The 17,740-nt window shown below is 52.9% G+C and overlaps 1 protein-coding gene across 2 annotated transcripts in view; it reads right to left on the reverse strand.

Moving 5' to 3' along the window:
* The window catches only part of Slc12a3 (solute carrier family 12 member 3), a 29,655-nt gene that overhangs the window by 5,847 nt on the left and 6,068 nt on the right, over positions 1–17,740 (reverse strand). Inside the window, exons 9-25 of one of the 2 annotated variants that reach the window (XM_090357607.1) lie at positions 16,394–16,478; positions 16,081–16,235; positions 15,753–15,860; positions 15,128–15,251; positions 13,361–13,462; positions 12,960–13,115; positions 12,043–12,142; positions 10,404–10,515; positions 10,013–10,153; positions 8,851–8,957; positions 7,972–8,054; positions 7,626–7,703; positions 7,068–7,163; positions 5,630–5,741; positions 1,857–1,943; positions 1,053–1,188; positions 41–108 (exon numbers count right to left, since the gene is read on the reverse strand). In XM_090357607.1, the coding sequence (XP_090213733.1) occupies positions 41–108; positions 1,053–1,188; positions 1,857–1,943; positions 5,630–5,741; positions 7,068–7,163; positions 7,626–7,703; positions 7,972–8,054; positions 8,851–8,957; positions 10,013–10,153; positions 10,404–10,515; positions 12,043–12,142; positions 12,960–13,115; positions 13,361–13,462; positions 15,128–15,251; positions 15,753–15,860; positions 16,081–16,235; positions 16,394–16,478 (1,850 nt within the window). Of the gene's footprint in view, positions 1–40; positions 109–1,052; positions 1,189–1,845; positions 1,944–5,629; positions 5,742–7,067; positions 7,164–7,625; positions 7,704–7,971; positions 8,055–8,850; positions 8,958–10,012; positions 10,154–10,403; positions 10,516–12,042; positions 12,143–12,959; positions 13,116–13,360; positions 13,463–15,127; positions 15,252–15,752; positions 15,861–16,080; positions 16,236–16,393; positions 16,479–17,740 lie in introns of those variants that run through there. The other variant, XM_090357608.1, reaches the window with a different exon arrangement.

Consider the following 17,740-nt stretch of genomic DNA (forward strand, 5'->3'; position numbering starts at 1 on the left):
CCCTGGCAGGGCCGCTCCTCCTGCCTGCGAAGCTACTTACACGACCACCAGCGCTGCATCCCTGGAATAATCCAACAGGATCTCGTTGAGCCTCACCTGCCGAAGGGACTGGGGCAAGAGAGATGGATTCCGTCACTGCATGTATCCATGACAGCCCCACCAAGCCCACCTGCGTGTATGTTCTATTCCTTCTGCCTGCTTACAGATACTTCTGTCCTAGGAAGGGAGGGCCCCTCCTGGGAACTGAGCTCCAAGTCCACCTCCTTCAGGAGTGCCCTCCATCATTCCTTGCCTGATTATGATCACAACCAGCAGAATAGTGAAAGGGGGAAGTGCTTCTCTGGGCTCACATTGCAGCCCAGAGACAGCCTGGGGCTGGGCTGGGCCCAGAGTCCTGAGCCTGAGCTGTCTCAAATAGTTCAAAAAATGCCTGGTGCTCAGGGTCTGAGAGTAGATAGACCCCTGTTCTGGAGACTGGAGACTGAATGGAGCAGTGAGCTGAGGACAGGAATCCTCACCCTCTCCCTATTGACACGGAATATTCAGTGACACAGTGACACCCCATACTCCCAGCTGTGGGGCTCAGAAATGTCTTAATACAAATGTCATAGGAGATGGACGAAAGAATCACCCCTATTGGAGAATCACTAGTGCAGGACTCACAGGAGCAGAATCCGTCTCCTGGCTCTTCATTCCACAGTAAAAAGGTGACACGTTAAGTCCCCTGTCTATACCCATGCCTCTTCCAGTCCTTGCCAGATTCCTGGCCATGCTGTCTGGGAAGAAGGGGCCCTGGCACTGGGCTCCATCTAGGGTGGATGGGAAGAGGGGACCTGCAGCTTTGAGGAACCAACTGCTGGGGCACTCTTGAGTGCAAGGATCTAAAATCTCGAGCAGAGATGACCCTGAGTTCCACAGGCCTCCGGGGGAAAGTGGGGTGAAGAACAAGAGGAGGATCTCAGGAAGCTCAAGAAACAGACACTGGGCTGTGATCAGGCAGTGGTGGGCTGCACCCCCACCCCAGCTCCAGCCAGGGCCTCTCTCCTCTGCACCTTGACTCTGTTCTTGTTTATCTCCTCGTCTGAGATCTTCCAGGGACAATCCCGCCTCATCTCGGCAACCGTGGCCTCGTCCTTGAAGCCATCATTCAGGCGGAAGGGTGCCACCATGTCTTCAAATCGTTTGGTGCTGCAGAAAAGGAGAGGAAGGTGAGATGCCCCATCTATGGAGAGCAGGACTTCTCAGGCGTTTACATCCCAGTGGCTTCTGTGGGGAATTCAGCTCTGTTGCTCAGAGCTGCCCGACTGACCTGGATTCTACCTCAAGGGCTCACTGAGTGAGGCTGTATGCAACCCACAGCCAACAAATCAGGCTGGATGCCATCCTGGGTTCCTGGGCAGCTGGGTGATATACAGATAGATAATAAATATAATGCAGATTTTTTTTTTTGGCCAATCCCGGGACTTCAACTCAGAGCCTGAGCACTGTCCTTGGGCTTTCTACTTCTGTCTTTTTCTATGTATGTGATACCAAGGAATTGAACCCAGGTCTTCATACATGCTAGGCAAGCACTCTTACCACTAGGCCAAACTCCTGGCCCCAGTGGGATGTTTTATAGGGAAGAACAGGTTGGGAAAGGCCTCTCTGGGACCCAGGAGTCTACCCTTCTGAAGTCAGTCATGCACACAGCAAGATCAAAGCTAGTTTTGCACACATGGTTTTGAATGTTCAAAGGCCCTGAAGTACAGTGTGTCTGGCTCAGGTGAGGAGTAGCACAGGAATTTGGGGGCTGGAACAAGAAGGGCAGAAGGCAGAGGGAGTGTTCCTGCTACCTGGACACTTAACAGAGAACTCACTGCTCAGCCTGAGGCTTCTGGTTAATATCAGGAAGGACATGTACTTCATGGAACCCCAGTCGGAACTTGCTCAGCAGAGAAATGATCCTGCAGAACAGATGAGTAGTCTTAAAAGTGTATTCATTTGGGCCAGGAGTTTGGCCTAGTGGTTAAAGTGCTTGCCTAGCATGCACGAAGACCCAGGTTCGATTCCTTGGTACCACATATATAGAAAAAAAGCCGGAAGTGGTGCTGAGGCTCAAGTGGTAGAGTTCTAGCCTTGAGAAAGTCCAAGGACAGTGCTCAGGCCCCGAGCTCAAGCCCAGGACTGGCAAAAAAAAAAAAAAAAGAAAAAAAGAAAAAAGAGTGTATTCATTTATTCATTCATTCCCTCATTCATTCATTCAGTTAACTTGTACTAAGCTGAGTTCATAGCACTGAGCAGAACTTATCCCTCCCCTCCCTGGTGAAACAACTTTCTCATACAGGATGAGAGCAGACAGTAAAGAATCCTAGTATAACAAGTAATTCAGTAGCAAGTGATATGAAAAACACAGTTGACCAAAATGTCCCAAGCATCTTCTCCTGCCATCTCTTTTCCACTGGGGCTCAGATTTTAATGTATCAGCTTCAGATCAGCTGATATGGGCAAAGCCTAGAATCCTCCTCCTCCTCCTCCTCCTCCTCCTCCTCCTCCTCCTCCTCCCCTTCTTCTTCCTCCTCTTCCTCCTCCTCTCTTCTCTCTTCTCATGGCAGTATTAGGGTTTGACCTCAGGTTCATGCCTGTAATCCCCGCTACATAAGAGGATCAATACCTTAGGAAGCCCAGACACTATCTGTAAAACAATCTAAAAGTTAAAAGAGCTGGAGGGGTGGCTCAAGCAGGAGAGCACCAGCTTAGCAAGGGTATGGTCCTTAGTTCAAACCCTAGTATCATCAAAATGAAAATAAAATACAATAAAAGTGGCTGAAGAAACAAAGGTAACAGAAGCTGAGAATCAGGAGCAGCAGGTAGGGCCAAACAATGTAAGGGCACAAGCCAGGTAGCGGCAGTCAGGGAAGACTTCACAAAGGAGGTGATGCCAAGAAAGAGCCGGTGGCTCACACCCGTAGTCCTACTCAGGGGGCTGAGATCTGAGGATTATAGTTTGAAGCTAGCCCAGGCAAGAAAGTGCGTGAGACTCTTACTTCCAGTGAACCACCTGAAAACCGGAAGTGGAGCTGTGGCTCAAACCAGCAGAGCATTAGCCTTGAGCAAAAAACTCAGGAACAGTGTCCATACCCTGAATTCAAGCCCCACAACCACCACCACCAACAACAAAAAGTTCCACAGAGGAGGTGATGATCCAGCTGGACGGTGCATGCTGGGTAAAGAGGGTGGGGCAGGGGACTGTGCACAAAGGAGTCTTCAGAGCAGCACAGCTGCCTGAGTTCTATCACCGAGTCAGAGCCATGGGCTCTGGATGAGGTTAGGGACCACTGGCCACGCTGATAGAAGGAATGCAGGTAGTCAAGTCACAGCAATGGGCACAGGGGTGGAACACAGTCTTCCCTAACTGTCTAGGCCCTGCAGTCAAGCCTCTGCGGGCTTCTGAACCTGGCAGTGGAAGGATCTGAAAGCAGATCTGTGCGCAGTCTTACTGGGTAGGCAAAGGCAAAACCAGAAGGCCGGCGTCATGTGACCCAGCCAAAACTGGTTAGGTGACCAAGGAGTTTGCATAACATCTGCACAAGGACACACTGTTGTTATATGTGCCACAGCCTTGAGCTCAGCCAGTCCCAGGAGGCCCAGCTGTTGCCTGGGAAGCTGAGACTGCCACTGGGCCTTCTTAGCTTGTTTACTCCTGGAGAGCCCAGAGGCCAGGTGCTGCTGTCCCCAAGCGATACTGTCCTTGGTCTTCAGAGGGAAAGAGGCCTTTAGAGGTAAAATCCTCAGCAAGGAGAGGATAGAGATGGGACTGCTGGGGTGATTGGAAGAAAAGGTGCAATCCTGGCAGGGGAAAAGGGTAGCTCAAACCAAAGGTTTCCTCCTATCACAGCCCTAGGGTCGCTACAAAGTGTGTGTGTGTGTTTGTGTGTGTGTGTGTGTGTGTGTGTGTGTGTGTGTGTGTGTGTGTGAAAGCGAGAGAGAGAGAGAGAGAGAGAGAGAGAGAGAGAGAGAGAGAGAGAGACAGACAGAGAGACAGACAGACAGAGAGACAGACAGAGAGACAAAGAGACAGTGAGAAAGACAGAGACAGAGACTGAGAGACAGAGACAGAGAGACAGAGACAGAGATAGTCATGAAGCTTTAACTCAATGCCTGAGCACTCTTCCTGAGGTTTTTTTGGTAGAGTTTAGCCCTTTATCACTTGACCCACTCCACCACTTCTGGCTCTTTTTGGTGATTAATTGGAAATAAGGGTCTCACAGACCATCCTACCCTGGCTGGCTTCAAATCACAATCCTCAGATCTCAGCCTCCTGAGCAGCTCTAGGATTATAAGCGTGAGCCACTGGCACCTGCAGTCACCTGACTTTCTTTGACCTCACTTGACCTTGTTCTAAAGCCACAGTTGCCCAGCTGTTCAAATCAGCTCCCATTGTGACTTATGATTTGAATATGGTCTGAGCTCGGGTTGAAATTAATACTCTACGTGAGGTGCTAGGGGGCTTAGTGTGGGGCCTATTGGAGGTGGTTAAGATTGGATAAAGTCATCAGAGTCTCCACAATTGAATCCTGGCAGTTTTATGAGGAGAAAATGACCAAACACATGTGCTCTGTTTCTGTCATATGATGTCCTATGTCACTTCAGGGCCCTCGCCTTGCATCTCTAAAACTGTAAGCTAAATAAATCTTCCTCCTCCTCCTCTTCCTCTTCCACTTCCTCCTCCTCCTCCTCCTGCTCCTTCTTTTTTGATGCCAGCCTAGGGCTTGAACTCAGGGCCTAGGGCCATCTCTAATGAACAGGCTAGCTAGCACTCTACCACTTGAGCTGCAGCTCCACTTCTTTTGATAACTGGAGACATGAATCCCACAGACTTTCCAGCTCAGGATAGTTTTGAACCATGATTCTCAGATCTGAGCCTCCTGAGTGGCTACTATTGCAGGTGTGAACCACCAGTGCCTGGCTTCCTCTTGTCTTTATAAAATGCTTCTCATTATAATAATGGAAATGGAAAAATATACTTAGAGGAGGAAATCTTAGGATCTAAAGAAAAATAAAACCCACAGCATCTCTTGCTAGAAAGAGGTAGCAATTAAAGCCCATATAAATAAGCCAGGGTCATTGAATGCAAGCCTGAGGCTGTTGACTGTCAAGTCTTCAAGCCCAGGCATGCTGCTTTTGTTTGGGCAGAAGCAGAAGCACAGAACAACATGAAACCTAGACCTCTCACCCAGTTGGCCACAGAATTAAAGGAGAAGTAAAAGTATCTGTGCCAGGTGCTGGTGGCTCACACCTATCATCCTAGCTAGTCAGAAGGCTGAGATCTGAGACAATCACAGTTCATAGCCAACTCCGGGTAGAAAAGTCCATGAGGCTCCTAGCAGAAAGCCAGAAGCGTATGGTCCAATTGGTAGAGCGCCAACCATGACCATAAAGAGCCAAGGGAGAACGTAAGGCACAGAGTTGGAGCCCTAGTACTGGCTCACTCATACAAAAGTCACTTTACAAAGAGTCCAGAACACACCAGAAAGGGAAAGAGGCCTAGTCCATAGAGCCCAGGTCATCACCGTTATGGCGTGGGACCATCCGAGTCTCCCTGGGAGTCTAGGGAGTGGGAGATGTGACCCCAGCCATCCCATCTACTTACGCTTTCCTTTCCTGGTCCATCCTGTTGATTTGGCCTCCCACAAACACTCGGACCCTGCACTTGCCCCATCTCTTCTTGCGGCGGAGGAGATAGGGGATGAGGAGGGTGAGGCCTGGCATGGGAGGGTCCCCAGAGACAAGAGGAAAACAATCAGGAGGGGGTGGGAGGGTAGCCAACTATGTGGGTCCCCAACCCACCCTGCCACAAAAAAAAAAAAAAAAAAAAAAAAACAACCCTGCTCCTTGCTGGGCTTCAGTTTCTCTGTCTGTGTAAGACCTCAGTGATTTCTCCCCAACAACCATGGTGATTCGGGCTTTTATGGCCAATGGTCTGAACAAGCTGGCATGGAATAATGGAGTTCTGCTCATGGACAGGTGGATCAGTGGGATTTGACAGAAAACCAAACATCTAACTAAAGGGATTCCTGACCCTTGACCCCAGTCTGCCTGTCATCTCTCCACCAAGGCTGAGAGGCAGCCACTGTATCTCTAGTGCCTAATCCTGGGTCCTCAGTTTCCTTTTAGGAAGAAGGAAGTGGCATCTGGTTAGTCCCCAGAGCCCCTGGGGTCAGCCACACATGTAGCAAGTGTTCAGCTGACTTTGGCTATCATTGTTAGAAGCATTGGCCTCAGTCATGGCAGAGACTTCGCTCAGCGAAGCCCACAGCTGTCCCTTGTCCCTTAATAGCTGTCCTGAAGTCCCTGTGGCCAGGGTATAGTACTGAATGCAGCAGCACAGCACCCCTATAGTAAGGCGTTTTTAAAATTTGGCTCCACTTCCAATTTTCTAGTGGTTCACTGGAAATAAGAGTCTTACAGGCTTTCTTGCCCCATTTAGCTTTGAAGCATAATCCTCAGATCTTAAGCCTTCTGAGTAGCTAGGATTGCAGGCATGAGCCACCAGCACCCAGCTTCTTTCGTGTCCTTGCAATGTCAGGGTAGGGCAAATGGCTAAGACATTTTTTTCTCTGAATTTTTCCAATAGGAGAGTGGCTGAAGCCATGGATGTAAAACCTGCGGGTGCGGGGTTGATTGCATTCTGTAGTGTTGAGATATTGTCTCTCTCTGGCTCTATCAAAGGCTGGAAAGGTAAAGTTTGAAAGTCTTGCTTTAAGATGACCAAGCCAGGTAGTATCTGGGAACATTCCTACCGTTTCCTGTCACCCACCCAGCTTCCTCATTTACAGTCCCCAACATCCAAGGTCAGCCAGTCAGAAGGTTCTGGCTCTTGTTGGCCTCAGCTGCTCCACTCAGGGGCCTCCATTTTTACAGCTGAAAGACTAGAGGCCAGAGAGTTCCCCAGAATCTGAGCTCATTTGTGGCCGGGGATCCTGGCTGTTCCCTCTGCTGGATTCTGGGTACCTGCCACCAGAGAAGCCCAGGAAAGGGAGGCTAAGAAGAAGGCACAGCCAGGGCCAGGATGGACTTGAGAGCCTGACCTCCATCATCGAAGAGCCAGTAGATGTCCACGGTCTTCGTGCCCTGCCCTGACTGGAAGATGGTGCGGGCCTGCTCGTCCAGGGCCTCAGTGCCTACTGTGGAAGAAAGGCCTTGCCAGCTGCCACACGTCATCTGGGCACATGGGCAGCAGTGGGGGGACCTGGAAAAGCCTGATGCCCCTCCCTCTCCCTCTCCATCCCCACATTTGGGAGGTACTGGGGGTATTTGATGGGGGGATGCCCTTCCTTTTGAACACTCCTGTACCCCTCACAAATGTCACAGGATGCCCTTGAATCTGTCACAGATTCCTTTCCTCCCCTCACCCCCGACCCCTGCAGGATATGGGTGAGAAGTGGTGCCAGCAATCTGTTTTTGGAAGGACAGTGGTGGGGGGGCTGCTAGGACTGGAACCCGGGGCTTCATGCATTCTAGACAAACACGTTACCACTGAGCTACCTTCTCCATCCATGGCTGACAATCTCTAACTGTGGCTAGACCCCTCCAGCGTCCCACTCACAAGGCAGAGCACCCTGAAACCTCCAAGTGCAGGGACTGACCTGTGCCAGATGCAGAAGGCCCCACCCCACTCTTGCTGGTGCCTCTGCCATCCTCCGCTGGGTCAAACACAGGATTAACTGCAGAAGAGGGTGCCGTTGGGTCTGCATGATTTCCTTGCCTGGCACCTCTAAGTTCCTCATTTTCTGGGGATCCCCTAGCATCAAGAGGAAAGTCTTCCTCTTCCAGGGTGCTTAAGGCTCAGGGCACCTGGTTACGTTCTCCCTCCAGCTCCTTGCAGGCTCTGCTTCTCCCCACTCTGGGACAGAAGCCAGGTTGCTCCATCTCCCAGCCGTGCCCTCCTGAGCCAAAGGCTTCCAACTCACAAGCAGCTCGATCCACACTCACCGTGGGGCTGCAGCACCTCGGAGACATTGAGGCCATCCCGCATCCTCAGGACACACACGCCATAGTTGAGGTCGAAGGCATCGCTGAAATGAGGAGGCTGAGTTCAGCCTCCCTTCCCGGAAGTGACCTGCTCCCCAGAGATCATAATACCTCCTGCCATATTCCTTCCCTTACTAGAGCCTCAGTTTCCCTATCTGTGTAACACACAGACAGAACTGAAGCATCATCCGGGACCACTTGGGTCCTAAGTCATACTCTGTCCCCATTGTCATCTTTTCATGCATCATAAAGGCAGCAAGCAGCCCAGGCCTTCTGCCCGTGGACTCTGCTTAGCCTGGAGTTGGAAGAATCAGGAAACAGTCTGCTCCAGTCCAGGGGTCTGGCCCCATTAGTGGAACGTGAAACAACCTCAGAGGGCAGCCTTGGCCTTCTGAAGCCCACAGGTGGACACAGGCTTTCATGCACACCTAGATTTTTAGCTACTGTGGAAGATCAAAAGAGATCTGGCAACACACTGCCCGCATTTCCTCAGGGATGCAATTGACTGAAGCCAATTGTCACAGTGTGCCACAGGCCACACTGCTCCCTGGTGTCCTGCACCCGGCCCATTTCACTCTTGGGGTTCCCTGCTGGATCCCCATGGACCTTGTTTGGTGTCCATGGCCCCATAGGTCAGAAAGGAACACACACACACACACACACACACACACACACACACACACACACCCCACATCTGCTCCCTGTTCAGCCTTGAGCAAATGGAATTCAGCTTCTCCTGGCGCCTGCTCATCCTCCCCCCAACTTCCCAGATCTAGGAAACCCCATGGGCCACATCAACAGATTCTGCCCCCCTCCCGTCCCCGCCTGCACCCCACTCACTGCAGAATGTCAATGTAATCCTCCACTGTGGCTGGGTGAACCGACTGCCAGTTCTTCTTGAACCCCACCACCAGGATGTTGGGCTTCAGTCTCCCAAGACCTGCAGCCTGCCAGGGGTGGGGGCGAAGGTCAGTAGGGAAGGGGGGACCATTCTGTGATCAGGGAGTGGCTCTCCTTCAGCCCAGCTTCCATCCATGTGACCTGTGGGGGCTCAGAAGACACAAACCCCCTCCAGAGTCAGGTCTACCTGGACACACCACAAGAAGGTGCCGCTAGTGTAGGAGCCGCCCCTGTGGATCCCCGGAGCCTGGGTGGAGGGATGACCATCCTGTCGCTTCTGGATTTGCCCAGCCCCTGCTTCTCTGACAACTCATTTCTCATAAGAAATGTGATTTTTTGGATGTAAAGCTTAGAGAGTTCTTCATTTATACATCACAGAATTAACCCTTGTAAAGTATACAATTAGCCAGCTATTAATGGCTCACACCTGTTATCCTCGAGACTTGGCTGAGATCTGGAATACTGAGCTTTGGTGTGAGCTTGAGCAGAGACATCAATAAACCTCTCACTCCCAAACAACTGGCAAAAAGTCAAGCTGGAGGTATGGCTCAAGTGGTGGAGTGCCAGTTAAGCAAGCAAGCAAGCTGAGAAGGTTCAATGCCACAGCTTCAAATCCAAGACTAGAGTACTTGCATGCACACACACACACACACACACACACACACGCACACACACACGCACGCACACACACACACACAGAGAGAAACATTTAAAACTACTGGACGGACGGACTTTCCTATGCTGTCAGGATTAACCATATTTCATCCATGCCTTTCATTTCACACAGAGCTGAGGGTTCGTTGCTCAGTGGAATGTTCTGGAGCTAAAACACACACAGTTGGCTGGGGTCTAGAGATGCAAGCATTTATCAAGCTCTCAGAGTTTTCTTTTTTCACCTATAGCATACAAATTATAACTGAATAAAATAGAAACTAAGGCAGGGACTGGCTGTGGTCAGACCCTCAGCCCTGAAGGCTTTCACATCAGGTACCAGGATCCCAGAAGATTCAAGAAAGATTGGGGGGCAGAGGGACTCCTGTTTCAATAAAAGGGCCTCCACTAGACCCCTGGGCCCTCTGTGGTTCAGGTACACCAGGCACACCTGCATGAGAATCTGGACCCCACTGCGCAGGTCCTCAGCCAGGACGTCCGAGTAGAAGGCCTTGATCTTCCTCTTGTTCAGCCACTTGGTGTGCCCACTGGCAATAAGCCGGAGCTCGGACATCCTCTGCTTACGGGGTCCCTGTGGGTTCAGGGGGCTTACCTTCACCCTCTCCTGCCCTGGCCCAGACCCACAGAGGTGTCAGCTTTCCTTTGTAGACTTATAGGGGAGTGGGCAGGTGAGGGCTGGTGCACTGGCAGCCAGGAAGGTTTAGAGACCTACAGGCAGGCAGCCTGGCCAGCGCCTGCTGCCCCCTGCCCTGGGGATGTGGCATGGGCACTTCTCCTCCAGCAGTCCCCATGGTCCTGCCCCATCTTCTGGGGACACTTACAATGAGCACGTGGCCGCAGACCATCAGGCTCAGGTTCTGGGTGAAGGTGCCCACGAAGTCCACCAGGGCTGGGCGGAAGTTGGGAGGACCGGTGAGCACCAGGCACTGGGGACTGAGTAAGAAAGGTGGAAGGGGAAAGAACCATCAGGAGAGGTCCCTGGGTTCCCGGCACTAAGTGAGGTGACTTGGAAGCTCACCTGGTTCCTACAATGTCCTGACCCCTGGCATGGCCTTGGGACTCACTTTCTGTCTGTGTCTCACTTTTCTGTCTGCTCTCCCATTTGTTTTTCTTATCTTAAACCTGCCGGGTAGGCAAGTGCTCTACCCCTTGAGTCATGCCTCCCAGCCCTTTGGCTTTTAGTTTGTTTTTCAGGCAGATGTTTGGGAACTTTGCCCCAAGCTGCTCTTAGTCTAGGATTCTCCTATTTTCACCTCCCAAGTAGCTGGGAATATAGGTATGGGCCACCATACCCAGCTTTTTGTTGTTGTTGTTAGTCCTGGGGTTTGAACTCAGGAACTGGGCACTATCTTAGGCTTTCTTGAGGCTAGCACTGTACTACCTGAGCCACAGCACCGCTTCCGGCCTTCTCTGTTTATGTGATACTGGGGAATTGAACCCAGGGCTTTGTGCATGCTAGGCAAGCACTCTACCATAGGCCATGCTCCCAGCTCCAGCTTGCTTTTTTTTTTTTCCTTTTGCCAGTCCTGGGGCTTGAACTCAGGACTTGGCCACTGTCCTTGGGCTTTCTCAAGGCAAGTGCTCTACCACTTGAGTCACAGCACGACTTCTAACCTTTTCTGTGTATGTGGAACTGAGGAATTGAACCCAGGGCATCATGCATGCTAGGCAAGCACTCTACCACTAGGCTATACTCCCAGCCCCAGCTTGTTTTTTTGAGATAGAGTCTCACTAACTTTTTGCCTAGTCTGGCCTCATACTGCCGATCAAGTAGTCGTCCAGACTTAATGTAATACCATCACTCTCTCTCTTCCTTCCCTGCTCTAACCACCTGATCCTCTACCGTATTCTTTCACTTTGCTCTGTCCTGCCCAGCACATTGCATAGACTGCTGATAAGGAGACCAGCCATCTACAAGCTCACTGTGTTACCTGAGCAGAGGGCTGAGCCTCTGAGAGAGGCAACACAAGCTAGCAATCAAGGGCCACTGCTCTGATGAGTCAAGGCCAGATTCAGTGGGTCAGGTTCACCAGCTGTGTAAGCAGAAGTCAGTTACTTAACCTCTGTGTGCCTCAGGGTCCTCATTTGAGCCTGGGGTTAGTCATGGGTCTCAAGAGGTGTGTCATAAAGCCTAGCGAAGTGTCTGGTTCCCAATGTGAGACATAAACAGACAATCGGAAGAAGGCAGAAAGGTCTGGGGTTCTCTACCAGCTTTGCGGGCTGTGGATCCAGGAGTGCCTGCCCTGTTCCTCTGGAGGGAGGTTACCCCGGATCACCTTCCCAATAAGACAGCTTCCACTGTGGAAACTAAGGCATAGGGAGCTGCCCCCCCCCTGAGTCCTTGCTTAGCTCCCTGCTACACAATGCCAGTCCTAATTTCTGATGGCCAGGTGGTGCTCCTCCCTCAGGCTGGACCACCCCCCACCCCTAGTTCCGCCTGGAGACCCAGACTCTGGTCACCGGTAGTTCTTGATGTGGTCTTCAACTTCGTTGAGGCCCACCGAATAGCTGAGAGCCAGGTTGTAGGAGCCGGCCTGCATGGAGGAGCCCCAGTTCACCTCTGCAGACAAGAGTTAAATCAAAACAAAACTGGTCAAAGCTGGTGGCTCACGCCTGTAATCCTAGCTACTCAGGTGGCTGAGATCTGAGGATCACAGTTCAATGCCAGCCCAGGCAGAAAAGTTCTTGGGGGACTCTTATTTCCAATTAACCATTCAAACAAAGTGGAAGTGACATTGTGGCTCAAAGTCCTAGAGCACTAGCCTTGAATGAAAGTGCTCAGGGACAGATCCCAGGTCCTGAGTGCAAGCCCCACAACCAATGACAACAAAAACCTTGGTCATGTTGGGAAAGGAGGGAAGCAGTGAGGGGGCTGTCTGGCAGGGCTCAGACTCAGGCTGGAGAGGTGCACATGTGAAGATGATCAAGGTCCTGAATGCTGCAAAGTGTTCCCCAACCTTGACAAACAAGGTCAAGTTCAGGTTCCAATGTGGCACCTCCCAAGCAGCTGCACGACAGGTGTGTGCGTGCCACCATTGACAACTTGATTTTGAGGAGGGATCTTTACTTTTCACCCAGGCTGGCCTTGAACTGCCTTCTAAGTAGCAGTCCAGACTTACTGTGGTATCACACAAAGTGTGAAAGCCCCAGGAGCTGACTCTGGGCCCTTTCGGTGGGAGTGCCTGGCCTTGATCTTGAAGTAGTAATGTCCTTATGAGAACTTTTCCCCAGGAAGAGGAAAGAGGTGGTAGGCCAGCCTGGGGCTCTGGGAAGGGCAGAGCTGGTAAGGGCAAAGCCAGCGGAGGCAGGGGCAGGCCTGGCTGTCCGGTAATCTGGCACAGGGACTGAGCCCACCCACCCAGCCCTCCGTCACACACCTGGCCTCTTGTAGATCACATAGAGCAGGAGGAAGAGCACCACACCGATGGCGATGAGGGCCGCCCACCAGGTGAGCAGAAACATGATGACCACGGAGACCACAGCCCCAAACAGTGCCGCCCACTTGCTGTAGTATCTGAATGAGGGTCTCCACCCTGGCGGAGATGGGGAGGCCCAGCTCAGTGCGCATGCCTCAGGCTCTAATACCTCCTCCAGGATGCAGAGCAGGGTCAAGTGGCCATGCCACCACACAGGAGGCTAGGCCCTGCAGCCACTTCCTTGCCTGGTATGCTCCAGGAAGGTCTGCACTCCTACCCTGCTGGCCACCTCCATCCCTGACTCCCACTCCCACCCGGGCTCCTCCGGGTCTCTGCCCGGTATGGGTGGAGGGTCTGCTCACCGGGGGAGTTGGTGATGGAGGCGTGGAAGCAGCTGAAGTTGATGAGGGCGTAGGAGCACAGGAAGAAGTTGGAGATGATGGGAGCAATGGTGTTGAGCTCAGCTTTAGGCACCCAGGGAAAGAGACAGAAGAAGCCCACTGGGTGACTCCAGCATGGAGCTGCCTGGCATCCAAACTCAAAGGGTGTAGGGGACCCCAGGGCAGGTCCACCCCAAGGCTCAGCCTCAACCTTCACATCTGTGGAATGGGAAGCCCCTGGAGACAGTATCTCACAAACCGTAAGCTGACACTTGTATGAGGATGGGGGTGGTATGTCTTAGTATGGAGTGAGCCCCATCAGGCTATGGGGTGACCGAGGGCACTGGCTGGGGCTCTTTTTGACCAAGAACTACAACAAGGATACACGAGACAGTGTGACACAGGGTGACTGTATCTCAGCCCCACCCACACTGCCTCCTTCCCTTCCCTGTCACTTGGCTCCAGCACCCCTGATAAACGTGTGTGGGGGTGCATTCTTGTCTTGCCCCCCCCGGGTTTCCCTATAGGTGCTGGGTGCTGCTATACTAAGTACCCCTGAGCCACCAATGCCACAGTCTTCAGAACCCCCCCAGATCCAAAGACATCGAGTGTGTGTCAAGGGGGGTGGGGGCGGTGGTATGCAAGAAGCAGAGTTGGGGCCAGCACAGGTCAGGCTCCACTAAGGCTTTTTCATCCCGCAAGGGCACCTGTCCTTTTTTTGGGGGGGGCGGGGGGATCTGAAACTTAGACTTGAGCTTAGTTCTGAGTGCTTTTGCTCATTGGCTCATGAGCGCCGCCTCCAAGATCCAGCATTCTGTGTCTGGAAGCATCCCAGAGCAACAGTGCCTAGACTGTTGGGTAAGTCTTATGGGTTGGTGAGCTCTGGTGCCAGGCTAGGCAGCAGGGCTATGGCTGTGTTAAGAAGGAGCGTGTAAACTGGGGAGAGGGGGACTCACCTGCACCCCTCTGCTCCCCATTTGCTCTCATGGGGCAGGGGGGAGAGCACCTGTCTCAGCATGCCCACCTCCTGTGTGTGGTTGCTGCTGCTTCTCTTTTATTGAGCCCTGCTTCCTCAGCTACATTGGTCAGGCATGGTGCTTTCCTGCCCACCTGGCCCTACTTGCAATGCACTCTTGCTCCCGTTCTACAGATGAGCAACTGATGCTCAGAGAAATGAAGCAACTTGATCAATGCCATAGAGAAGGCACATGGCAACGCCAGGCTACTTGTTCAGACAACCTAACCCATTGCAGCTTTCTCCTCACCCAAAGGTAAGGAAATGGCTTTGTCTAGCCCATCCACCCTCATGGACATTGACCAAACCATTTGTATCAGCACCTCCAGGAAGCGACCACCGTATTCCAAAACAGTCCTAGGAGTTCCATTAGAGAGGGGAGCTGTCAGGAATTGGAGTGCAGAACCAGAGGGAGGTAGCTGATGTCCTTCTAGCAAAGCACAGTGGCTCACTGCCTGGCATGGCTTGGGAGTTCCCCTCTCTGGAGGGGAGTAAAAGGGAAGAGGAAGGGTTGGTCATATGCCTCTCTAAGACTTCCTGGATGGGGAAAGGGGGCTGGGGGTGTGGCCCAGAGCTGTGTGTGGTAATCAGGTGCCTGGCCCCAGCTTCAGGTCCTAGCACCAACCCCTGGATGAGCACCCCCTTGTGCCCAACTGGCAGGATGCAGAGGAGCTGAGGAAGGCTGGGCCAGGGAGACTGAGGCAGGGCCGCCACCAGATCTGACAGCCTCTTACCAATAATGATGAAGGCCACGGCGATGGCATAGGCCAGCAGGTAGCCTCTCACCGGCTCCTTGTTCTTACCATAGCCCTTGCCAAAGAAGCCAATTAGTGGGTACAGCTGGTCCTGGCACAGGCACTGTGGGTACAGTATGGCACTCTCACCACCTGACTGGTACTGGCTACCTCCCTCTCCCCAGAACCACCAGGGCTCCAGCCTCTGTGCTATGACCTCAGCGGGGCTTCATCAGCCTGGTCCCTGAATACTAGCTTTGTTAAATGATGTGATACAGGATAAGGGCAGAGGGGGAGGGGCCACTGCATCGGGGAGCTTTGGGTGCTGAGACTGCAGACAAGCTACCAGGCCCCAGGGGAGACACAGGGGTCCCTCAAATCACCCCATAGTAAGGCGAGGCTTCCTGGAAGAATTTGCCTGCATGACCCTTGGCCCCTTCCATCTAGACCCTGTCACGTGGGCCCTCTGGGACTTTACAGCAGTCACCGGGGACCTTCCCACCTGGGCTTTCAGCCCAGACCCCTCTTAGCCTGGTCCCTCCCCAGGCCTGGCCCCTCCCTCACTCTGGTCCCCTCCCCCAGCCTAACCACCCATCCTTCCTCCAGACCCCAGTCCGTGCCACACCTGAAAGACTTTAGCAGCAGAGACAAGGCAGGCCAGGGCAGAGGAGAGGGTGGCCCCGAAGATGCCGGCTGTAATCAGGGGGGCGAAGGCGGATACCATGCTCATGGTCTGCAGACAGTGAGGGCTGAGCTGACTCGGGGGCCCTGCTGAGGACTGGTCCTGGCACCTCGATGGGAGTCCACAGCCCTCACCAGAGGACTCCAGGCCCACTCACAGCTAGGACTGGGCACAGGAGAAGAGCACCTCTCCCCCCAAGTCCAGGGCCCAGCTCCCCAAACCACCTCCTCATTCGGGCGCCCAGTCCCACACAGAGCCAGAGGCCCAGGACCTGGTAGTAGTTGATGAGACCGTAGCGACAGCTGTGCCGCTGGGCGCACGCAGTGAAGTTCCAGCCATAGCCACAGGCCAGCCCCTCGCAGGCCCCTGAGCTGGCTGCCACCGTGTTGTTCAGGTCCCCAGAGGCATCTCGCACCACACAGGAGCCTGAAAGGAGGAAGAGGCCTGAGGGTGGGCCAGTGGGCTTCTCCTCGACCTCCAGACTGTGGTACTAGAAGACTTGTGTCCTCCAGCCCAACTCTCCCTGTTAACCACGAGTCACGCTCCATGACCCCTCCCAGTGTCCAGGTTCCACAGTCACTCACCAATGGTGGCTGAGATGGCCAGGTAGGAGATCGTGGTCCAGAAAATGGCCATGAGTGTTCCCTTGGGGATGGCCACAGCAGGGTCCTGTGGGAGGACAGTGAGCATCAGACCACCCGGGGCCCCCAAGCTCTCACCCCTGCCTCTGCCCACTGTCAGCCTTCCAGACATGTCAAGCCACCAGGCACAGCTCCGCCTGTCTGGATCAAGACAAGCCCCCAGCATCACCTTCTGCTCTGACAAAGAATTCTGCTCACATGGCTTCCTCATCTCCTTCTAGGCATTTCTCAAATGTGATTTCAGGAGCAGCCTCCCCTGGCAGGTTCATTGTGAGGAAGCCCCTTCTAGAAGCCATTAGTGACTATGAGGCTCAACCCTGCTGAGGGCCACAACTTCAGACTCTGGTGGCTGATCCAGGAGCAACAACACAGGGATTTCAAGACCCACGCCACCCTCTGGACACAGATCCCAGCATGGAGATTGGCCAGCGTCCTATAGCAGCCCACCTCTCAACCCCGGGTTTCCCTTCGCTATTCTGCTCCACTCCTGCTTGGCAAATAGAACCCCATATAAGAGACAGGTTGAAATGTAGAGGGAGGATATAACTAGCCAGAGGGACAATAGAGAGGAGGGAAATTGGAGTCTTAGGGGCTCCAGGGCTAGCCAAGGGGTCCTAGCTACCTAGATGGCTCTGCCAAGATGGCACACAGGGGTTCATGGCTACATGGCCAATGGACTAGGACTGCCTCCTGCCCTGTTGCTGGTATGAAGGAGTGTCCCTCCTCCTCCATGCATGTCTACCCAGAACCTCAGAATGCCACCTTATTTGGAAATAGGGTCCTTTCAGATAGGATTTGCAAAGATCAGGTCAGGCTGAGTGAATGAGCCACAGGAGTCTCTAGAGAAGAGGAAGGGACATGGAGGAAAGAACTCCACATGATTCGAGTGGTGTACACATCAGAGGACTCCAGTCAGGACTCACCACACCCAAGAGGAAGCCAGAAAGGATCCAATCCTGGAGCCTTCTGAGGAAGCAAAATGGTGTCAGCCAGCCCTCTTGACTTTAAGCCAAGCCTGGTGGTTCCTGCCTGCAATCCCAGCACTTGGAAGGCAGAGGCAAGAGAACTGAAAGTTCAAGGTGAGCCTGAGTTATGTTGTGAGATGTTTTCTGGGAAGGAAGAAAAGGACGCAGCAATAAAAAAAAAAAAAAAAAGAACCCAAGCCAGGCGCTGGTGGCTCATGCCTGTAGTTCTATCCACTGAGGAGGCTGAGATCTGAGGATCAAGGTTCAAAAGAAGCCCGGACAGAAAAGTCCATGAGACTCTTATGTTAAATTAGCCAACTAAAAG

This window comes from Megascapheus bottae, chromosome 24, assembly GCF_031878675.1.
Source record: "Megascapheus bottae isolate mThoBot1 chromosome 24, mThoBot2.hap1, whole genome shotgun sequence".
Classification (NCBI taxonomy): Eukaryota; Metazoa; Chordata; class Mammalia; order Rodentia; family Geomyidae; genus Megascapheus; species Megascapheus bottae.